The sequence below is a fragment of the Mycteria americana genome, chromosome 1 (assembly GCF_035582795.1).
Source record: "Mycteria americana isolate JAX WOST 10 ecotype Jacksonville Zoo and Gardens chromosome 1, USCA_MyAme_1.0, whole genome shotgun sequence".
Lineage (NCBI taxonomy): Eukaryota > Metazoa > Chordata > Aves > Ciconiiformes > Ciconiidae > Mycteria > Mycteria americana.
The window spans coordinates 64,860,537-64,884,666 of record NC_134365.1 but is presented as its reverse complement, the minus strand read 5'-3'; the positions used below and the strand labels follow the sequence as shown (position 1 = coordinate 64,884,666).

The window sequence follows — 24,130 nt, the reverse complement described above, 5'->3', positions numbered from 1 at the left end:
GGGTGGAAATGGGAGGGGGCATGCACACTACTGAAGGAAAATGGGTGCTGGCAGGACATGGAGATCTTCTTTAATGTAAAGTTTGGGGGTTGCTTGCTTTTCTTGAGTTCTCTTTTGAGCAAAATCATAGTTAGGACAATCCTAGCTAGTTAGGACAACACTGTACCTAGTTACAAGTTTAACGCTAACTAGACTTACAGAAACAAGCCTAAAACTTAAAAGATATTAAACTCTACTGCTGCTTTTGTCCTTAAGCGTTTGGAAATGGAATACATAACAATTAAAGTACATTAAATATATTGAGCAGAATCTAAACTTATTTTTCAGACTTCATTTATATGTCATTAATCATTATTTTATAATCACCATAAAACAGCACATTGTCTGCTTATGTGCTTTCTCTTCATTGCTTAACCATCTGAAAACAGACCACTGCAGACACCCTATGCTGCTGCAATTTCACATACAGTGTATCTGGGAATATATTTAGTATTACAGTATTTCCAATCATTCATAGACTGTGTTTCTCACTATTAAAATACAGCCATAAAATAATTTTAATACTACTATTAAAATAACTGACTGTAAAAGCCATGTATGATCTAGCTCTTTTGCTGGCTTTATTTAATTTTAAACATTCACAATGTGTTTTCCATCCACTAGGAAAATGCTTGGACTCCTTGTTTTGCAAACTACTGGAAATCAAGACTTTGCATATTAGTTAAGGTTTTGAGTTGACTAGGGTGAGACTAGGGGAGCGGGGGGGGAGGGGTAGGAGGAAGGAAGCACACAAGAGAAGAAAAAAACCAAAACTTTTATTTAAGCTTCAGGAAAAAAAAACCCTTAAGACCAGTACAAATATGCCTAAAAGTTGTTTTCTGCCTAGGCAGAAAGCCGCCTTTTGCTGTTTATAATCCAAACTCCTATAGTGTTGTGCTAGAGTACGGAAGTTTGAAAAAAAAAAAAAATCAAATTGACTGGTATGTTTTTATCATCAAAAATGACTAAGAACAGACCACTCCCTGCAGGATCTCAAGGACACTTCTACAATAAAAGTAGAAGTTAAAAATACAAAAGACAAAAAGGTTTATTGGCTTTTTTCAGCCTGAATTAGTTGCTTAGGTGGTGTTAGAACATCATTTCTCATACCACAGTGATAGTTAAGTCAGTAAATTAACTTTAAATATTTAACCTGATATATTTCAAAACAGACTTGATCAATGAATATCTTTTTAAAAGACTTTTAAACAAGTAAGACTGCTTTTCTCTTCAGGCTCCAGTGATCTTGTCCACCTAAACTACATGTTATGTCACTTTAAAAACTACCAGAGCTCATTAGCTCTTAGAACTGTGTAATGAGTCAGCACTCTCCAATTGTGCAAAGTCTTCCTGGTTTCTGGAATGGACCTTCTAATCATCCCATGCCTGGTGCTTGGCTGAAACAACTGAAGGCAACATTAATGGAGAGTAACCACTTCATGGTGTGTCCCCAAGATACATGCGACTTCCCACCTTCAGTTTCTTTCTCCGTCAGCTCACAGATGGCATAGGTAACCCTGCACAGTGAGAGGGCAACAGCCACAAGAGTCTATTCGAGGACAGAAGCTGCAGTTTTGATGAGCAGTGGTTTAGCTGCCTCTAGGATGTCCAGTTCAGGGTCTAGTGACCGACCAAGACCTTCCAGAACCATGATGGCAAAGATGATGGAAGCAAAATTGCTCTCGAGCTTCACCTAGAACCACAAGAGATTAAATGGACTCAGCAGACCTTATTTTCTTCTGAGCCCATTCCACAAGTGTACCAGCATTGGCTAAGCTGAGAGGGAAAGGGAGAACACACACACACCTGAAACTATACTGGCAACTCCATCACTTGGAGTTTCAGAACTCACCGAAATCTAGCAGCAGGCCCAAAAATAAGGTGACAGTTTCAGGGTAAGTGCCCTAATGGAACCTGGAGTTTGCTTTTCAGTTCCACAAAGGGGAATGGGATTTTTTTTCTTCCATACTGGAATAGCAGGAGCTTAGGAGTGCCCACCATTGCTCATGTAGTTATAAGCTGCAGTAGTATCCAACATACTTGAATACATACACTTGTGTAAGGGGGAGCTCACCTTCTGAATGGCCACAAAAGACCCCCACAGATCAGAGGAAACTATCCTCTGCTCTGCATGTGAGCAAACCACTCCCCAATTCCCAGCCAGGCACCAGGATTGTTTCAAGGCATACCAGGGCATTAAGAATTCATGGAGTTGGGAGGACTTGCTTTGTAAGGGCCTAAATTACATTTCATGTTATTAGAAACCAGCTTAAGGAGGTTTAGAATTAGATAATTAGAAACCAGCTTAATGTGGCTTATTAGAAGCCACATTAACGAGGCTCAATGACAAAAACCTCTATCTAAGGAATGTTTAGATGGCCCTTTGCAGGCTGAGCAGCCCTGTGGCTGACAGCCTTCTCATCTCCTCTAGTTTAGGCCACCATAGCTCTGTTTATTTCCAAAGTTGTTTGCAACCACACAAACTTGTCCCCCAAATACTGTCAGTTATAAGAAGGAATCTCTGTTCTGTGAACAACTTCTCACTTTTGAGGCCTCTAACAAACCAATGGCCTAGTGCTGGTACATAACCCCATATCAAGAAAGAGGTCCAGGGAAGAAAGCATGCAATGATATACAAGTGGAACATACATTAGATTTCAGTTTCTGCTTCTAAGGGACTATGAAAAAAAGACAGGAAAAACTATGTGTTACAGAAACATTCCTTTTAGTAAATTATATCAACTGTTAAATGCAATATTAAGACAAAACCCAACAAAACAGAAATTGGTCTTGATAGGGTGTGTATCAAGACCTGAGAAACAGCATGCCTGCAACACTTGGATGCATTCCTGCAGTCCCCCTCCTAGCAGCCCTTCGTGTTCCCAGTAGTTCTCCCTCCCCAAATGAACTTCCAGCTGTTGAAGGCAGACAGTGACAGGACCTCACCTTATGGGTCATCAATAGTTTAAAGACATTCGAGAGGAGGTTTGCCACCTGAAGCTGGAATACAAAAGGAGAAGTTAACAACTGATGGAAAAAAACCCAAAAAAACTGTGGTCAAGAACACTGAGCCACATGAGTGACAGGCAGGATTCTTCTAAGTGTTTGTTAGCATTTGGTTCTGGTGGCGGGACAAGGTTATCGGGCTGACAACAGCCAACATCAAGGTATGATCCCTGCCACCGTGCCCAGGATAAGGAGTTCAGCTGTGACCCATGGTTCTGCTTACTTGCCAGCCCAAGAAGGCTGAAAACATCTGACCGCACAGCAGTACACAATATGCATTCGTTTGCTCAATACCACCATACTAGACTCTCTGAAGTGCCCAGGCTGGCCTTAGCTAACAGGATGCAAGCTGTAACATCAGGTTCAGCAACTCCTCACAGGGAGCTGCAAATGCTAGAGATTTAAAACAAAACAAAAAAATCCCCCACCAACTCACAAACATACACATTTTTTTAATTAGAAGGAAATAAGAAAGGGTTTTATAGACTTTTGTGGCACCTGAGACACTAAAAATGCCCAGTACTGGTTGGTGGTGCCGATGAGATCAGAGCTGGCCTTTCCACATGGATCATTCTGAAAGCCAAGTTGCACTGAATTACAGGTAAGTGAGGGTGGGACATTGTGCACTTGCCTTTCCTAGGGCAATGGTGTTCCCCCGGACCTTGGTCACTAGTTCCGCCATCTCAGCTTTGAATCGCTCGATATCTTGGCACTGGTTAGCACGGGCGTGATGAAGGATCAGTTCTGCCACTCTCTCCCCCTGTGAAACAAGTTGAAAAGGAGAATCAGAACTTGATCACTGGTGCCAGCAGGCCTACAGGGAGCTGCACGTCATTGTCCCTGGAAGGCCTCTGCTGCAAAGGTCCCTGGAGGAGGTATACTGCAGAGAGAACTCCCAGGGCCATGCTTTCCCATTGCAGCAACAGAGACCCAACGAATCAACAAAAACAGGTGCAGGAAGAGCAGAACTAGTCCAAAAGTCTTAACTGGTATCTGGCAAAACCCTCCCTATTTTTCTTGCAGGTCTTATAAGGTAGAACACAACAAAGATATCTCTTAGGCAGTCAGGAGAAGTTTCAGGGGGAAAAAATAAAACCCACAGGATCGGCATTTCCTTCTTAGCAGAGGAGATAATGGTGTAAAAAAGGGCATCTATTAGCCTCCCTTACAGGCTAAGTCCAACCTTCCATTTGGAAACCGCAGAGAAAGAGTGAAATGATTCTACACCAGCAGATGCTTGGTGAGAAAGGGCGGAGCCATACCCAAGCTTCACTTGTGAGAGGCTTCATAGCTCTTCTTGGAAGACGTGTCTGACAGCAACGTACAGAGCCAGAGGCCCCAGGTTTGGCAATGAGACAGTGTAGAAGTTTTTCACCTGTAGATCATGAATTACATCCAGCCTGAGCCATGAAGGACTTGCAATCAAATGTTTGCAGTTTTTGCTTAGTAGCCAAGAAGTACACTTGGCAGCACAGGATGGGCCTGAATACACGGTTTAGCACTGACTCCTCAGTATGCTTCGGCAGATTAAACAGACCGAGTTAAAACGTGTCCCTCTTGAGATACGCTGGTGAGCCATCCAACCCACAGCTGAGAAACAGCAACATGCAAGTATGAGCAAAGATGCTTGTTCTCAGAATGAACAGGACACATCAGCACTGGATTCTCTAATCCATCTGACAGTGTATTTTAAATAAGTGGGAAGGAGGATAAAGTAGTTCCCCTTATATATAAAGTAGGTCCCCCACCCACCCACACCTGTTTTGCTTCCTCTTCTCTACAGGCACTGACACAAAAGCAAAATGAAAGATGGCATATGGGCTTTCCATCAGCAAGGCTGCAGAAGGGAATGCGTGTGGAAGACCAAGATGTTAATCCATTCCCTCTTCTTCTCTAGCAAAATCTGGCAGATTCTGCAACAGTCTCTGAAATGGCGAGTGGCCCCCAGGCAGTCCTAACTTGCATCAGAAGCACTCCTAACCAGGGAGTGGCAGCCAATGCTTCCCATTTAATACCTTCCATTTCCTGGGCCACTGAAATCGCTCCACTCTGGCAGCCTCCTTGCTGTAGCTGAACATCTTATCCCTGTGTCAGGTATACCTTCCACACTAGCAAGTCTCCTCTCTCCTCTCAGGGAGGATTGTAAGGGGAAGTTGAGAGAAAACTATCACTTCAGCCATCAGACTCTTCAGCTGTCTCCCTTCTCCACAGCCCCCTGACAGACACCTCACCTGGCCCTGGACCACAGCTGTGAAAACTGCCCGGAAGTTCTGCATGTCCGCACTCTGCAGCTCCGCCACGATCCCCGCGTCCAGCAGCACCAGACAGAGCCGCCTGAGGGGCGGCTGCACTTCCACCACAAGCGTGTCACACAGGTCCACGATGGCTGTCTGCTCCTTGCAGCTGGTGCTGACGTGGGCTGTGCCTTGAACCAGGATGTTCCCAGGGTGCAGGTCAGCATGGACAAAGTTGTCAACAAAGACCTAGAGGATGGGCAAGTCTTAGAGCAGTTCACTCCAACCAAACCCGCCCACGCCAAAACTCCCAGGCAAATAGTAGAGGTTCATTTCTGGTCTGTTCACTGTCATTACTAATGTGCATCACCCTAGGCAGCAACACAGCAAATGACTTCTGCTGGAGACCAGCTGTGCTGAAATGGCATGGGTGCTACTCTAGGGGAGTTAGCAGAGCTGTGTGAAGCAATTCTGTTTGTTTCCTAGAGGTCAGGTAGGACAGCCAGGAGTCCCAGCAGGGAACGGTAGCGCTCTTTGGCAATTTACCCTAAACTGGATGCATGCTGGTGGGCCTTGGCAAAGAGTAATGCAGTAAGAATAGGCCATTTGCCATTCAGTGGCATGGGTTAGAGAGAACAGTAATGTTTGTCTAGTCTGGGACATCAACCTACATTACAACTGTATTGAAAAGTGAGGAAAACAAGAGAAGAGGAAACAAATGTATGTAGCACTTCTCTGCCTCTGCTAGTGGTTAGTCCTAAAAAGGACTAGCAAGAAGGCAAGCACAAGGTAGTACTTCCCCACTAACCCTCCTGGCAACCTGAGACTGCAGGACTTCCTGCCCCAAGGAGGTTATCTTTGTATTTGATGGATTTCTCCTATGAATTTGTCCAATTGCCACGTAAATAATTAGAGCTGTGTGAAAAAGGGAGATTTTTTTTTTTTTTTTAGGTGTTGCCTGGAAAAGTGACCTCTGATAATTTTGTTTATCCTCCTCATTGTTCTGAGGAACCATACACAATAGATCCATATTCACTCTCATGTACCCATGACTACATACATCTCTGTCATAAGCTACTCTCATTTCTCTGCTCTCCAGAGTTATGAGTCCAAATTATTTCACCATTCTTGTAGGGAAGCCATTCCACACCAGTAATCATCCTGGCTGCCTTCTTCTGCACCTCTTCTAGTTCCATTACAGCCCTTGAAGTGGAGGGTGCTGGATAGCGAGGGACTAGAACTGCACAGAGTATTCAAGAAACAAGTATTTGTTTTACTTACAGCCATTATGTTGTTTCTTTGCTCTTTAATTCTTTTCTACTCCTAAAATTTGGGGGTTTTGCTTTACTCCTAACCATTGAATCTAATGTTAGCATAAAACTATTATAGCTCCACCATTGCTTTTCTGAGTGGTAAAAGCTATTTCAGAGTCCGTCATACTACACGGAGTCAGAACTGCAGGCCTCACCATCACCCGAGCATGATGTTGCAGTTATCAACTGAATTTCATCTGACGCTTACTGCCTACGCACTCAGTACTGTGAGGTTCTTTTGCAACTCTTCCCTGCTAGTTCTCACGGCTCCTCACAAGCCAATTGTGTCACCTCTTAACACTCCTTTCCAGATCATTTGTGACTATTTTGACCACAAAAGAACTAGACAGCCAGAAACTGAATCATAAGCTGAATCTGGCCAGGTTTGTTTTCTTTATTCCATATTTTGTTCTTCCTTAAAAAAAGGCAGTTTTGGAGGAGGGGTCAATAAATGAAGAAACTAGCTAGCTCTTTTCCCTGTGAGTTGCATCCAGAGTCTCTGCAGAGAGCATGATATTTGCTAATTACATTGCACTTTATAGCACTTGGGCAACATGTGAATATTCATTAAATGGATTAGTGGGTTTCCTAAGCAATGCACTGATCAAGCTGCATAGGAGACCCTACTGTGTGCAAAGCAGATTGCGCTTCTGCAGTGGAAGAAGCTCCGTGTCAAAGTCTACAGTAGTGGTATATCTAGCCCAGGCTTTACTCGGACCTTGTTACATTGCACATGAAGTACAGACCCCCCCCTCTGCCAGTTCAGGAGCTGCACAGTGCCCTAGCAGCCCACGTCCTGGGTTACCGCAAGATACCTGGCATCCACGGGCTGGCTTGAAAAGGCACAGCTCTATCTTTGAGTCCATGGGGAGAAGGGTAGGAGACATGGGAAGCAAACAGGTTCTGTCTTTAGCCATATTTTTACCCCAACCAAATAGCTTCTGCAGGAAAACAACCTTCACTCCCAGCCTCAGCCAATTGCCTACCATCTTTAGCAGCATGTCCATGCCCATCTTTGCAAGTCTCTGCCTCAGCTCTGTGGCAATCTCTGCATGCAGGTAGTGCGAAATAGGCTCACTCTCCTGAAATAAAGACAGAGCTGGAGTCAAACACATGCTGTGTCCCACCTTCAACCACGCCTTTACCTAGGTACTGAAAGTTGAGGGAAGGCAACAACAATACCCTAGAAAGGACCTGCTCGATAGAGGCTGTACCTAATGTGATGGGGAAAATGAGAGAAGCAAGGATTTGTTCTTTGGAAAGAGGGTGTGATATAGCCTGGGGCAGAAATACTCTTGCCAGGATCACATGCACGGAAACTAAGGCTGATAGTAGCTTTGGTCTGTGACTCAAACATCCACAAGGGAAGTGAGGCAATCATCAGAAAGTGTCAGATTGCTGAGCTCCTTGCTTTGACCCACCACAGAGGAGAGCTGAAGCGTGGTGTTGGTTTGCAAAGCACAGGCAAGCACATGGTGGCTGGACACACTGCTTGTCTACTTGGTTTCAGGCCAAGTGTTCGCTTCCATATGGAGTTGTCTCCACCTGTCTTCTGGGATGCACTGCTTACAAACAAAGAGAGTGGAAGAGACCCTGAGGAAGGACACCAATCTCTTTAAGCAAATAAGAGAAAAGCATTCTTCTGCCTCTGATCGCTCCTTCTCAAAAACACACCTCCTTGGCATGTTCTCCTAAGGGCCTTCTCACTGCTACAACTGATCCCAGACCCTGCAATTCTTACCTCAAATGTTTCCACTAGAACATCTGTCGTTACCAAAGGCCAAAGGGGAGTTGGAAACTTCACAAAATCTACATCTAGGAAATTTTGTCGGAAGCGCTCCAGATTTCTGGCTTCATAGCGTAAGTCAATCTCAAAGGAGAAAAAGAAAAAGCAGGTTGGAAATTAGATTCAATTAGAATTAAATCTTCAGGATCCTGTATGAGGATGACTGTACGGTGCAACACTCAACACCAACAAAACTAGTCAGAAATCCAGAATGAAAACAAAAGTGTTTTCATGTAAGAGTGGTGCTTCTTACATGCTTATAGTTTTCCTGATGGAAGAACAGAATAACAGACTGGGTAACGCATAGCCCACAATCCAGCACCTTCGAAATATGAGTGACTCTTACTATAGGCATGGTGTCTCAAAAAAGTCCAGGACTGCATTATTTTCAAGGGTAAGACAGATCCTGAACCAAAGCTTACTGTCCAAATAGCAAGGCAGGCAGACAGGGTAGAAGAGCTGCAGCCCCAGCCTCACTTTACAGACAGGCAACCATAGCAGGAAGAAATTTAATGTAACACGTACAAAATAATCCACTATGCAAAGTCCTAGCCCTAGGTCTTCAGTGATTCAGTGCCTCGACACACGACCCTCTCTCCTGCCCATTGCTGCTGCTCAAGGAGGCAGGATAACCTTGCCTCACCTCCCTCATCTGGCAATAGGAAATATCCCAGGAATACTTCTTGTTCTTTCAAAGAGAAATGAAAGGAAATTACAACAAGCCTACCAGATGCTCTTCTAATCCTCAGTCTTCAGCGCATCCACCAAAGCTCTGCCGGACTAAACTGGTACTAATGACCTCGAGTCACATCTGAATACAGTCAACAGTTTACAACATGGATTTACTGTTTAGTCTTTTTGCAATAGTAGAAAAGAATTAAGGCTTTCAAAAGCTTGTAACAGACTTCAGACTCTGCAATCTGGACACAATAATGAAATTAGCAGATAATGGTTCATTTTAATAGAAACATAAGCCTAATTAAGCCCGTAGTGAAATCTTTGTAAGTTTGGCAGTGAGGACATTTCAGGACTGTGTCTTTAGAAGACGTTAGTGAATCAGGACATGTTTTCAGATCTATTTGCAAAGCTTAACTTTACCGATACTATGAGTCTGATGACAATACAATATAGAATGTCTAATTAACTCATGTGAAAGTATATTACTTATGCCAATATATATACCTCAGTGCTAACAAACATGACCAGTGAGTACAGATTGCAAACATACGTGTAGGATTAAAGAGAAAAAACACATGTCTGAGCACTTGTTTAGAGAGATTCTTTTCCTAAGAGGAGGTCTCTCACCAGTGCTCATCTTTCACAATGCTGCAAAAAGGACTGCGACTATGGCTAGCTAGCTGTTCAGGCTGTTCACTAGAAAACACACTCAAAGTCTAAAAAAGATTTTCAAAGTCTAAAAAAATTTTTAAATCTAAAAGATTGTTAATTTTTTTCATTGCTTTGCTTTTTTACTCTGTGAGCATATAAGCTTTCCTACAGTAACATTATGTGACTGATTAGAATAAAGAACATAACTAAAGAACAAGCAAGCCTTCATCTAACCCTTTAAAAAGTAGCAGTATGAACAGAGTTAGAGCCAGCCAGTAGCAAGACAAAGGGCAGTTTTGTTTCAGTACGTGGGGACCATGGCATGGCACGCACCTGCTGAATCATAAGCTTCTCAAACTCCTCCACAATCTCTGTCAAACTGAGCCACTTGAATCCAGGGAGAAGTCCAATGATGTGGCTACCCATCTTCATGAGAAACAGATCCATCTGGACTTGGTGGACTAGGCCAGGGTGCAGGACCTGCGCAAAAACAAACAGTGGCAAGATCAGCTCCCCAAATGCTGTAAAGAGGACGATCCATTTCAGTCAGCTGAAGTGATGCATTCCAAATAGACAGAACCCAGCCTCTCAAACTGGGAGCTAAAAAGGCTTCCCCAGCTAGCCCTCAGAAGAATTCACATTTTGCCATGGATTAACCTGTAAAGAAACACATTATAATCTTCAAATGGAATGAATATATCTCTGCTGGAACCTACAGTCTCACCCAATGCCATTTCCACTGCTTTTGCACTCCTGCCCTCTCTGTGCCATGCAGTGCTGGCTAGTATTCGGAACAGCTCAAATGTAAGATTTCTTTACATAAACTTTACTGGAAAGAACCTATCTGTTCCAGATTTCTTCATGTGAGGAGAGAAGAGGTTTCATTTTCTGGAAGGTGAAGCCAAGCTGAATATTCATTATTTTAATATGAACTGGGCCCTTGCAGGCATTTCTGGCATCCATATGCCACGTCAAAGGTGCCATAGGCAGTATGCGTACTCAAGCTCTCTGGGCTGGGAAGAGCTGGGGCCACCGCAAGTCTGGATTGCAGCTGGCTGGAACCAAAGCACTGAGAAAAGATACTGAGGGAGACAAGCATCACTTCGCTTGCTCTACCTGGCTCTAGCCAGCTACTCATCTCCATGGGAATTAAAATCTGATCGGCTTCATCCAGCACACTCCATTTTCACACATCTACCAGCCAGATGTATGACTTACTTTAATGGCCACAGGCGTGAGACGTCTGGCTGATGAAGGATTTGCATTCAGGAGTGGCTTGGCCATCTGCTCCATAAGGGACATCCCATTCACAGGACTTCCCTGGGAGCAGTCTGCTGGGCTCAGCTCCTCCCTGCTGCTCTCATTCCACATCTCCTCACTCTTCCTCCTCCTCAGCCACCTGAGGAGGCCTCTAAAGCCTGACACTTCCCATGCTTCAAAAGCAGACTGTAACTCCGAGCGTCGTGCTAGCTCCTTGGCCTGGGAGCCAGCGACAGCTGTCAGGTCAGCATAGGCTTTATACACCTGGGCGACACAGCCCGAGCCAACCGGCTCCCGGCTTTGGAACTTGAGGATGCCTGTCCAGTCCTCGCCGAAGGCCTTCCTTAGGAGCTCATCAGTGTGGCCCCACGGGTGCGGGCTCACCTCAACGTGCAGCTTGGAAAACTCATCGCAGAAGGCCTCGGAGAAGAGGTCCCTCCGGGTGCTGGCCCACTGGCCCAGCTTGACGCAGGTGGGGCCAGCAGCCTCGGCCGCCCTCCGCAGCAGCCGCAGCCACAAGGCGCCCAGGCCGGGCCACAGGCGGCTCAACGGGTAGAGCAGCAGCAGGGGGCCGAAGCGCAGCAGCAACCCGCAGGCCCGCAGACCCAACCGGAGCACCAGACCCAAGCGCCGCAGCAGCCCCCGGGGGGGCCGCTCCGAGCCCCGCTCCCCTACCCACACGGGCCCCCGCTGTCCCGGCCTCTCCTTCCAACCGGTCCCAGCGGGCACCGTCGCGGGCACCGCCAAGGCCACCGCGACCCAGCGCCCGGCACGCAGCCCGCCGCGCCCCGCGGTCGCCCAACAGGGCAGCACCCCCCTCGCCCCGGAGGCCCGCCCGAGGAGGGGGCGCGGGAGCGGCAGCAGCCGCACGGCGCTGCCCGCCACCATCGCCCGGCCGCCGCCGTTAACGGCCGCTAGCAACCGCCGGGGGGGGGGGGGGAACGACCTTCCACTCAGGCCATTGGCTGGCCCCTTCCCGAGGGGCGGGGACAGCCAATCAGCGCCGGCGGGCGGTGGCGGCCCGCCCCTTAAAGGGACAGGAGCGGGAGCCTTGAAGGACTGTGAGGTGATTCTTACTGCTTCACAGATGGCGCCTGAGCCCTGTGAGGGGAAGAGCTTGACTGAGCTGTAGCCTCCTGAGTAGGAGCGTCCCCTCAGGTTCGGGCTATGCCGGCGGAGAACAAGAGGCCCCTTCCCTCTTGTCACCGGGCGCCCGCAGGGACGCATCCGCGTCCCTGCGGGCGCCCGGTGACAAGAGGGAAGGGGCCCATGCTTGGGCTAGGGGCCTTCACGTCTCCATCCATTTTCACAGTTGAGGTGGGCTCTTGCCATCTTGGTTTTGAGCCTACCTTGGTTTGGACCCGTGCAGTGGAGTGAGCTACAGGTGAAATGCGGGGGGTACTTCAGCCATTGCAAAGTGGCAGCTGCCTCTCCTTTCTTTCCATGACAAGAGGCATTGGAGATGATCTTTTTATTTTTAAGCAAAAGCCAAGGCTTTCTAGTGGTAGCCTGACACTGGTAGGTGAAGTGTTGCTGTTAATAGTTATTTCCTTAGCAGGGTATTAACGAAACAGTCAGTGCTTTGAGTAATGGAAGTATCTGAGGGCACATGATGGCGCATCACTACTAGCAAAAGAAATTAAAATTGAAAGGAAAAGCTTGCTGAGGTGATGATGGTATTTCAGTAGAGCTGCTGAGTTGCTTCCTCTTCCAGGCTTGCTCTGAACCCCGAGCTTTCTGCTCCGCAGAGGGGCTGCTGATGGCAGTGTTGGGTCTCCTGCTTATTCCTGAGTCAGCTGGCAATGTATCAACCTTGTTTGTAACTACACGGCTACAGAGGATTGCTCATTTCCTTCGCAAAGGACATGTGCCTTTTTTAAATCGAAACTAATGAACCTGCTGCCAAGGATGCAGCTGACGACGACATCATCTGTCCCTCCCTTTTGGGAGCTTTTGTGTATGTGACCGCAACCTGTCAAAGAATGTGTTTTAGGGGACAGCCACCGCAAAGGTGATGCTGCAACTCACGTTGCCATCTGTTCAGCAAAGCTACTGTCTTGTGCAGGGAGGCTTTGAGCTGGGAGCTGTGGCCTTTCACACTGGGAGTTCAGCTGGTTCCCAGCTTTGGGTGTATGTTACTAACCGCATATTTCTGCTCAGAGGAAAAAAAAAATCCCCTTTCTGTTATTTTTAATGTACCCTGGGAACCAAAAACCCATATGAAGAATTAATCCACTTTCCAATCCAGATCCCTCCCTCGCTTTAATAGGTAGCTCAGATCTGACCAAGTAAAATTCTGTGCCAACAGGGAGCTGGATCACGGCCCTGTGCAGGTGAACAGTTCTGCTGACGGAAATTGTTTCGCAGGCTTGAGGCTTTCCTGGCCAGCCTCTTTCTTGTGAAGTGTCTGTGAGCTGCCCAGGTGCCGTGACAGGTTCCTTCAGCAGCGGGAGGCTGCTGGAGTAACCGGTGCCGCTTTGGGAGCGAGAAGGGACTTTCTACTTCCCCTCGGGGAGTTCTGCTTGCAACCAGAAAGGCGTCTTGTGCACCTCATCTCTTTTTTTTAATTTCTGGCCGTGCCACAGGCAGGCCCCCTCACCTCCGTGCACCCCCCGCCCCAGCCTTGCCGAGCGTCCCACCGCCCCGGCTGGATGCCGGCTGGCCGGCGGCACCGGTCGCGGTATTCCCCCGGGCGGAGGGGCGGGCGCGGTTGCCATGGCGGCGGGCCGGGGCGGAGCGGGGCGGTGCTCCCGCCGGAGGGCGGCCGGGGCCGGGGCCGGGGCCGGGGCTGGTGCCGGCGGGGGGCGGCGGCAGCGGCGCGGCGCTGCATGGCGCGGCGGGCGGGGAGCCCCCAGCCGCGCGTCCGCACGCCGCCAGCCCGGCGCCGGGCGCTGCCGCCGCCATGCCGGGGCACGGCCCCCCACCCCCGCCGCCGCCGAGGAAGGTAGGGGGGCGCGGAGAGGCCCGTGGTGGGGCCGGGGCAGCGGCGGGCGTTACCGGGGGAGAGCGGGCAGAGGTGCCGGGAGGCGGCCTCCCGGCACCGCTTGTCTACCGGGGCGGCGGTCGGGGCGCGGGGGATCGGTGCCGCTCCAAGAAACCGCTAGTTCTTTTTTTTCCCTTCACCCCCAAATCGGCGTTTCTTCCCCCAGTAATGTGTTCGGCTGCAGAGACGGAAACCGGGGGGCGTGAGCCGAAATCCCCCACCCTCCCGGCCGCTGAGGGCACCGCCGGTCGCCACCGCCGCTTTCCCGCCGGGACGGGGAGCGCTGCTGCTCCCTCCGTCCTCGCCCGGTGCGGGTGGGAGAAGAGCCGAGGGGACGCGGGGAGGGCGACGGCCCCGCTGCTGAACAGCCGGCCCAAGTGGTTCGGGAGCGACGGGGTGGAGGAGCGGAGGCAGCCCAGCTGCCCGGCGTGAGGCCCCTGGGCGGGCTCAGCCCTGCCTCGGTCTCCCGCAACAAAAAAGACAAGGAAACGCTGAGCAAATTCGTTGGGGGAAGCCCGGGCCGTACCGGAGCAAGCAGCAGAGTCCCACTCAGTTTCAGCAAAGCCCTGATTGTCTCTCCGTGATCTTAGTTTTGGTTTCCTCTCTTTCTGCTCTGGATAGCCTGCTTTTCTCTTGTTTTGCCCTTGGCAGGAGGAAACGCCTGCACTTGGGTGCAGCCCATAGCTTAACAAGGTGGCATTTCTGACTCCCACATGGGATCCATGAGAGTATTCACCTGTCCCGAGGTGAGAAACACCAACTCACCGTCCTGTTGTGGTACCCAGGGATGATGGGTGCTAATAGATTAAGCACAGAGTCAGGGGGAAGCAGCAGCTGGGAAGGGAGTGAGGAAGAATTTACAGCTCTCTGCTGCCTTGGTCGCAGTGTGTCAAATGCAGACTGGAGGGTAAACTGTGCAAGGTGCGTTTGGGACACTTTCAGAGGGCCTGGTTTTATGAGTCTCCAAGGAGCCTGGCTCTTGATGCTCAGTGCTGGAAAAGGGATGGTCTAGGGGGATTGAGGCTTTCTGACTACTTGGGGCTGCACTGGAGCGTCACAGGAGCAGGTAATAAGGGCTAAGCACAGGGTGCTTAATCCTGCTCTTTACAAGAGCACAGTTTGTTTCCTGGACAGGTCAGCACGTTGCATGGGAGCTGTTCCTGACCCTGAGGTGTTCCCGGCCACCTTTGCTCTTGCCATTTAAGCAGGGTTGTTGCTTTTGGAGAGGAGCATCTCCAGTGCGGAGCTCAGCTGGGAGGATGAAGAGAAGGGCATAGGGATTTCCATGGGGCTTTCATTTGCTCCTGGGAGGGGAGCTGCTGCTGTTGCTGATGGATTAAAAAGCTGTTTTCTGTGTTGGCTGCCACCTTACTGACCACCCATTCTTGGTGTGTGGTAGCGAAGTCCAATAAAGTGTACTGGCTCCGTTTCTGAACCACCAGAAAGGGAGTTGTTACTGCATCCTGCCAGAGGAAAGGAATGCGTTTCCTCGACTGTTGTGTGGCGTGCTGAATTGTTGTCATCAGGGTAGTGTTTGTGGGGTTTGGTGGTTGTTGTTGTTTTGGTTTTTTTTTTGTTTGGTTGGGTTTTTTAAAATAATCCAAACAGTGTTTCAGCGTGTGAGAATGGATATCTACCACGCTGGGACAGACTTGGAAACAACTGAAAACTCTTAAGTATGGAAATAAGAGGAAAGCCACAGGATTTCCTAGGGTAATACAGTGCCTCTTCGAGAAATGGAAGAGAAAGCAGTGAAAACAAAGGGCGCTGGAGCGACCTGGGATGTAAAAAGCAGGCTAAAGATTTATGGCTCGGCTGGGACCTCTCTTTGCCTACGGGTGAGAAGGTTGTGTGCCGAAGCCTGGGTTGTCCTTTGGCACGTTCCCTGTCCTGACAGGTAGCACAGAAGTGCTCCCTGTTCGTCAGCTCGGGTCCCCAAGGACAATCCTCCTTGTAGACCACAAGTGCATGTGGAGTGTCCCAAAGTGCTGCTTTCACTAGTGTCCCCAGCTCGCTGCCTTGGGAGATCTTTTAGGACATTTTGTCTGCAGAGACAACCACGTGATGCTTTCTGTTCTCCAAAAACAAGTAGGGCATTTAGATCCTTTGTCAAGTGCTTACAATATGCTTGCCTTTCTCCCATGCCTGGTGTGTTTACGTGTTAGAAATGTTCATTTTGACGAGGAGATGATAAAGACCACGTAAGCTGCAAGGCTGTGGTTTTCAGAGGTGGTCTTAACTCAGTAGGAGCTTTTCCACTGAGTTATTCTGAGTATCAGCCATAACAACTAATTCATATGGAGAGGAATTAAAACCTCTGTTGTGCTGGGTGCTCTGGGGACACAGAGGCAAATGCAATCCTTGCCCCAAGTTTAAGAAAATCTCCAATCAGATCTTCATGCAACAGAGCCAGACTGTTAAACATGGGGAGATGCTGGGCATTTCAGAAGTGCCCGATAAGTGCTGGATCCCCCTGAATGCATCATCCAAGGTAGCTGGTTCTCTCTTCCTTTTGTAGCACCTGACGTTTATTTCTTGACTGGAACTGTGCTGAAGCTGCTCCTTTCTAAGTGGAGGCCAGACCAAGGGGAGAAAAGGCTCTGTAGTGCAGCGTTATGCCCATGAGGGTGGAGAAGAACCTCTCTTAAGCTCTTGTTGAGGCTGGTTAATTTTGATGATCAGCTCTCTTAGTCATCCAGAGCTGGGGTATAAGCTCTTTAGAGAAGCATTTTTTAGCGGAAGGATTTAAGTACTAGTGGCTGATATGTCTGTTGGCAGGATCCCAAGAGCTGGCTGGAAGAGGCCTCTACTATGAAGGAAATGCTGAAATAGGACTTTTAATGAACTTGCATAGCAGTTCCTTAAGGACTGAGAATACTCTCCAGAGGGAAGAATAGAGTGGGATGTAGCTAGAAAGAAATTGCTTGTTGCATTTGAGTTCTGACAGTAAATGAGTGAGCCCGGTTTTGCCTAGATACAGCTCAAATAACATTGCATCTGAAGGGTACTGATCCGTAAGCACTGTTTTACCCAGGCAAGGCTGGAGAAGAGATGTTTTCTTGATTGTAGCTCTGAAGTGCAATGGAAGGCACTTGCTTCTGGGATTTTTCTCTGGTTTTCACCTCTAAGCAGCTTTACCAGCTACTGGAAATGAAAGCAAAGGCTGGAATGTGTGACTATGCATGCCGTTTGGTGGTGGTTTCAGCCCAGGTTTTAGTGAAGACCGCTTTCTTTCTCAGTGTCCATGGTGAGCCTTGAGTACACCATATGATTGAACCCCCGGCTCCTGGCTTCATGAAGGCTGTGCTTTTGAAATGTAGGCTTCCGCAGGGACCTTGGGTGATCTTGAAGTTGGGTGCCTAAGACAAAGAAGCTAGAGTCCCTGGAGCTGCTGACCCTCTACAACCTGGGTTTTCAAACGAGGGCTGTGTCCTTGGGTGGAAGCCTGGCACAGAACAGGCTGAGGACCAGTTCAAGGTCTCTGTTGTCGCAATAGCACTAAAAGGCATCATCACTATCTTACATAAGTAAATACTTAAGGTCCTATAGGCCAGTCCTATTCAAGATCTGTCCCAACCTTTACGTGCTTCACCACCTAATTGGGTCAAGGTACTCTGTGTCTGTAGACGTAGGACTGATGAGGTGAAAGTCGTAAGTCCCCAGTCCGGTTCCTGATTGGAGCAGTGGACACTTGCCTGCCGCTTATGCGAGTCTTCACCAGTTCGTGTCTTTTAGCGAGCCAGGAGCTCAGTGGGAGCTCACGGCATAGAGCCTGCAGTGAAGCACTTTTGGGGCTCTGCCATCATGATGGTCCTGCCCCTCCTGTGCCGAGACAGCTCTGAGCAGCTCCGAACCACATCATGTGGTTCCAGCCTGTCACTGTTGCAGTTGCTAACAGAGGTTGTGCTCTTGGGTGATGACCAGGGTAATCCTGTGCTGAACCCCCCTAGGTTTGTACTGCTCTGAGGTAAATACGTTGCCTAAACATTTGCTGGTCGAATGTGGGGTGCCATGTATGTGCGACAAAGACTCCAAAACTGGACTCACGAGAAATCTTCCTTGCAAGAAGTTTGAAACACTAGGACTCCTTTCTTTAATGCAGATAACATATATTGAGAACCTTATTTCTGTCTTTTCTGCAAATAGCATTGTCCCATGGTAAAGCTGAGGGGAAGTCAAGCATAATTGGAAAGATGGAAGCTCGAAAGAGTAATGTCCTGCTGGAACGAATGCTGTGAGCACTGGTATACTCTTCATCCTTTGTTTCAGTGCTGCTTCCCCTTCCCAGGTTAAGGAAACCAGCTGCAGCTGGCATACTGTTAGTTCCAGGGACCTAGCAGGGCAGATTCAATAGTTACAGTGGTGATTAAAGGTCAGTCATTAAACTTGTTAGGAGTTAGTACGCCTCTGAGGCCGCCTTATACATTTTGGGCGAGGTCATCATCCCACTGCTGGGACACTGCCAGCCAGGTTTGCTTAGGGTCTTTGGGTTTTCTTTATTCAGTTGCTCATGTGAATGAGAATTTGGCTTGAATGTTACCTGTTATCTTTATGTACTGTTACACGTGGTCCTTTGCTGTACATGAGACGTGTCTGTGTCGGCCATCTGACAAGCAACTCATGGGCGGTTGGGGTAAAGCCTCAGGTTGCTCACTGGGAGCAGGGGGGCCGGGAGAGGAGGTGGTTGCCCTGTGGCCAGGCTGCTGTGTTCAGCCCATGCAGGAGTTGCAGGTCCTCAGTCCCCGTGCACTGCAGCCAAAGGTCTTGCGCAGCCCTGTGCTCCTGGGCTGGGAACCAGCAGTGTTTATACGATGAAAGGGAGCAGAAGATGGCTTTGCCTGAGCACTGCCTTTGCCCATACATGTGCTGGCCCAGAGCCAGGATGGAAACTCTGTCCTCATGAGCAGAGAGAGGGAGATGGGAGGGGCGAGAGTCAGAGAGGGGCCCAGAAGCAGAGGGAGTTAAAAAAAAAACACCAACCCACACAGAGAAAAGCCTCTAACAGATGGGCCTGGCCGTCCCCAGGGTTCTTCATGCAGTTGGCTTCACGTGCAGTGCTGATGACGTCTCATCTAGGAGTGTGGGTATGGGACATGGATCATTTTGAGATGTGTGATGGAAGATCAGAGTAAAAGGCAAAAGGAAAGAAGCTAGACGGGTAAGTTAGCTGTTGTTCGGCTCTCTGTGATGCCTGAAGTGGGGTTTGTGAGTTGCTACTGGTGCTGTGCCACTAATAAAGCAGATGCTGCTGCGTGAGCCGTTGGAGGGGCATTACTTTGTTTTCAACTGTGGCATCCTTTAACTGCGGCAAGTCTCGTCAAGACTCCTGCGCAAGACTCTGCGGCAAGACTCCTCTGTAGAATAGTCTTGCTAATGCTGATGGAGGTTTGTTTCACTGGTCTTGTTCCTTCTAGCAGACGTACAGCAGAGAGCTATTGATCTGGATTGAGACTAGTGTAAAGATAGGTTCTGCAAGTAGGTGCTGGCAGCTGTATTTTCCTATACCCAGCTCCTCATTAGGTTCTGCAAGTAGGTGCTGGCAGCTGTATTTTCCTATACCCAGCTCCTCATTAGGCATCATGGTAAGTAATCAGATTTGCTGAACAGTTCAGCATAGGGATGCTGACCTTGCTTGGAAGTGTTTAGCCTTGGTTAGGTACTTGTGCAGGAGACTGTGCCTGGCAAAAAATCTGGTCTCGGAGAAGCAGTCAGAAAAGCTTGGCTCTGAGCTCATTTGAAAATCTGGCCCAGACACTTAAAATGTCGAGAGCTGAGGATGGTTAGGGGCAGCTCAAGTGAGGAAAGGTGCCACCTCACTTGGAAGTGGACGAAAGAGTTCTGGGTGGGACCCTGCCAAGCACTGGGACCCGGCCAGGCACTGAGACTCCTGGTCCTGCAGATCCCTGAGAGCACATGGCTCCTGACGAAGTTCAGGCATGTAAGTTGTGTTTCCAGAAACTTACTGGGAACTGCAGCAATCCACCAGAGAGAGTGTTTCAGGGGGCAAGGACTTCCTGCTCTTTGTAACCAGAATTATTTTAAATGGCTAGATGCTCTGTGTTCTAATTACATTTCCCTTTGGGAATCAAAGTGGTGAAGTGTTTCTGTGATCCTGCTATGCTTAAATATTCTGTACAGTGCCCCCAGTTTGGCAAATCGTTTAAGCAGACGTGTAGGTCTAAGTGCACACTTAAATCCACCCAGCAGAGCACTTTGGCTCCCAGTGCAAGTACATCATTCCCGCTCAGGAAAGTCTGGACTGGACTTCATGCAACACAAGCTTCAATCTAATTGAAGATAGTGGGCTTTGAGCATAGGCTTAAAATTAAACACCTGCTTAGGTGTTTTCCTCATCACAAGTGGTCTCTCACACACCCAGCTGTATTCTGTAGAATCATTTTATATTAGTGATGTCCTTGAACACTGCCTTCCTCTTAATATCCTGCATGACTTTCTTGCCAAGGGCTTGCTGACAAGCTGTGTTACTGTGAGCAGTTCAGGTGAGATGCTGTCACAGCCCTGGTATTTTGCTAGCATTGTGAATAGGCATGCATATGTGAATGATTAAATCAACCCATCAGGGTGTCATCTGGAGAGAAACAAATGCTGAGCTTGCTTTGCAGGCGGGGGGAGGATGAGATCCCCCTCTGTATTTTTTGCTGAAAGCTTTTCTCCTCTGCAGATGTGCAGCTGCTGAAGTTCTTTGCCAAAAGCTGGCCGTGACTTACAGGGCTGCGGAACGTGCACACATCTGTTTGCAGAGGAGAGCAGTGAAGGGGCTCGGGTCTCCTGTCCTAGGGGATTATGTTCTCGTGACAGATAGCACTTCTTGTCATGGAGGGAAATGGCAAATTTCACAGGGCACCATGAGGGCACTTCATAAATATGAGTTTGCTTGCCAGTGTCAGCCAAACACCACCTTGCTAAATTAAAAAGGAAAGAGCTCCCAGAGACTTTTCAGACTATTGGAGCTTTTTCTTTAAAAACATTAAGCCCCCCAGAAGATGGGTATATTTTCCACATACAAAAATACAATGTGTTTCAGCTGCAAAGCATGCTGTGAATATGGGCTTTATGTTTCCTTTTAGGTGAGAGTTGAGTCTTGGGTTATCCAGAGCTCAGAGTGGCATAGTAGCAAAGGGAAATAAATGCCTCTTACTAAAATCGAGAAGGGTGTCTTCTCTAGTACAGGTGGCACTTCAGAAATCAACATCTGGCCAAAAACAGACCCTGAGGCATCCTCCACAGTCTACTGAAGTCCATGGGAGCTTTTCTATTAATTCAGTGAGCTTGTGATTAAGCTGTAATTGACAATCTGTTTTTACCTGCCTTGACATGCTAGGCTGTATGTGTGGCAACCTCTAGTTGAATTCTGCAAGCTTACCGAAAAGACATATGTAAGGTATTGAGCTTTTTCCAGATGATGTAAGAAGCTCTGATCTAGCTGGCTGCCATTTTTCAGCTTTGTCAAACTCAGAGAGGACTGAGAGGTCTCCTACTGAGCAACTAACATGTGGTAACTGTTTTTTTGCATCAGATTTCTGTCTCTGTCCCCCAAGATTACTATGAGTGACTCCAAGTTGAAGCTGTGCTATGGTGTCACCTCTCACATATAACAGTCCTGTACTTGAGTTGGTGAAGGATACAGATGGCTATTGCCACTTAGTCTGTGCTAAAGCTTGCCCCATCGGTATCCTCCTGTTTGCACTATAAGAAACGTTCCTTGCAAGATGATTTAGCATACACAAATTCAGTAGGAAACCAAGGTAAATTCCTAAATTCCTCCACTACTCAGAGAAAGACACTTTTGGGTGTGTTTCAAGGAAAAATAGGATTGTCTCTAAAAGGCACAAATTTCATAAAACGTTGTCAGAATTTGACAAGGTTGGGTTTTTTTTAAAACTTATTCTGACACGTAATATATTGCTTCATGTCCCACTTGCTTAATGTTTGCTTGCATGAGGTAAAATTATTTTTCTGATCCTGGAAACGTTATCAGAAACAGAGGACTTGCTCTGTCAGAGCAGTGAAGGACTTAAACTCTGACCAACAGTCACTGCAGGAATAAAAATTCCAGCTTTTCTGTTCTTCAAACCAAACTATTCACATACACCGATCCCAGTCCCTCTGCTCGTTCATGCTCAAGGCGCCCTTCCATTTAATTTTTATTATTGGTAGTAGTACTTTATTTTTACTTCAGGCTCCTGGTAAAGATCTGCTTTTTGAAAAAATCAAGCCTGACCTTGGATTACATTGATTTTTCTTTCTTTATATTTTTAATTAAAAATAAATTTTCAAAAAGGCCTGGAAAGTGGTAATCACCAAACCATTATTTTTTCCTTAATGGCTTAAGAAGTTCAGCTGTCTCACTGTCTCTGTTGCACATGAAACTTTTTTCTTTATTTTTAAACTTGTGAACAATATTTTGCAACAGAGGACATTTTGGTATGACTTGCCATGAAATCCTTGAATGCAGAATTAAGCAGAAGATTGTATAATGCAACTTTTCTTAAGCAGTTGCTTCATGGAGTCAGCATAACTTGGTGATATGCTGATGAAGCACAGTGAGATGCATGTGGATGAGATCACCAGAAAAACAAGGTGGTGTCAACTCTCATTGCTCCATTAACTTCAGCTGAGCAATGACTCGGAAGTGAGGTTTGGGGCTTTTTGGTGCTTTGGAGGAAACTTTGTGGTATTTCTTTTTCAGTTTTGTGGTTGAATAAAAAAATGTATATAACTAACTATTTGGAGAAAGGTGGCAGGGTAGCCCCATCTCTTCCCTCCCCCCCTTTTTTTCCCTTCCAAAAAAAAAATGGTGGGAGGAGGGGAAGCCTAAACAAAGTGTTTCAGCTCCTTTTCAAGGGAAGGTTTAACACACACACCCCCAATCTAGCTAAATTTTGGTAGGTAAATGTCATTTCACAATAAAGAACCTGACTCTTGTATGCTTCCTTCAGATTACATCAAGTATTTTCTTGAAAGTTTCTTTTTGGTTTTTTTTTTTTGGCATACTGAATTTAGATCAAACCTGGCAAAAATTATTTCAGTTGATCAGAAACCATAAGTAATTTACTCACCCAGCAACACTCAAACCTGTTTGTGGTTTATACAAATTGAATTGCTGAGACCATGCAGCTGTATTTTGCGTATGTGAGTGGGATGCACCTTGCCCAGATAAGTTAGTTTCTGGACCCTTTCTGGTCAAGTGAGAGAAACAGGCACTTTTACAGTATGGTTCAGAGTTTGTGAGATGCCTGCCTCAGGGAGAGAGAGTCCTTCTAGAGCACAAATTACCTCTTGCAAGTATTAAAGAGACTAAAAGAGTAGCTGACATCTGGACATCAAGAGTTAGTTGAGGTGGATCTGTCTGTTCCAGTTTAGTTCCTGCATAGAAAATTATGTTAATCTGCAGTATCTGGGAGCATATTTGCTGTATAAACTGCTTACTCTTATTTTAGTGTACTGTATTTTGAAAAGTCAGTCTTGCCAAACATATGACTGGAGATAGGACTGATTTCTTATTCATCATCATTTTTACCTGTCATCAAAAGTCAGATTTGTGTGAAGAAAGTCTAAAGAAAAGTGATTTCTTAGTTTTATATGATAACTGTATTTACAAACACATTGCATCTCTAATATTCCTTTTGCTTGGGAAGGCATATAAGCAAAAATAACTTCTTTCTAACCTATTTCTAGTGCTGAAATTTCCCCTCTGTCTTATTTTTCTTTTTAATATGAATGCAGTGAACCCACTAGGAGAAGTGAATGGCAGATTTTTATTAAGTAAATGCTATCCAATGTGAATGTTTGAGTTACTACATGTGGAAGAGATGGGAAGAAGAATGCCTACTTGAATGCCAAACATTTTTCTTACCAGCCAAGAAATAAATCAAGTGCAGCATTACGTAAGCTCTTCTTGCACCTCTTCTAGTTGAAGAAAATGTTTGGGGAATTTCCCCTAAATGATTGAGTTTAGGTTTAGTTTGCCAGTAATGTCTGTAGACATTCTCTTTTCAATAAAGAAAATGTGGTTATCAAAAGATCCATTTTGTTCAGCCATGGATAACTGAAGCAACACAGTGCAGCTTCTACTTTTGCATAAAGAAGGTGGTTCTGGTGAGGACTATCTGTCTAACTGGCCTGTTCATAGAGTATCTAATCTAGAGAACATGTGCAT

At 47.2% G+C, this 24,130-nt stretch overlaps 2 protein-coding genes across 3 annotated transcripts in view; one reads left to right on the top strand and one right to left on the bottom strand.

The window, feature by feature from the left end:
* Window positions 1-796: 796 nt before the first annotated feature.
* ADCK2 (aarF domain containing kinase 2) lies at window positions 797-11,875 on the bottom strand. The gene is made up of 8 exons (XM_075503343.1): window positions 10,926-11,875; window positions 10,041-10,187; window positions 8,334-8,462; window positions 7,579-7,674; window positions 5,277-5,528; window positions 3,677-3,805; window positions 2,986-3,039; window positions 797-1,732 (listed from the first exon to the last, which is right to left on the bottom strand). The coding sequence occupies exons 1-8, from the start codon at window positions 11,853-11,855 to the stop codon at window positions 1,589-1,591; spliced, it is 1,881 nt and encodes a 626-aa protein (XP_075359458.1). The 5' UTR covers window positions 11,856-11,875; the 3' UTR covers window positions 797-1,588.
* Window positions 11,876-13,779: 1,904 nt separating this feature from the next.
* Window positions 13,780-24,130, top strand: part of DENND2A (DENN domain containing 2A) — a 63,082-nt gene continuing 52,731 nt past the window's right edge. Inside the window, exon 1 of one of the 2 annotated variants that reach the window (XM_075503323.1) lies at window positions 13,780-13,911. The gene's annotated coding sequence lies outside the window, so the exon portion shown is untranslated. The remainder of the gene's footprint in view (window positions 13,912-24,130) is intronic. The other variant, XM_075503331.1, reaches the window with a different exon arrangement.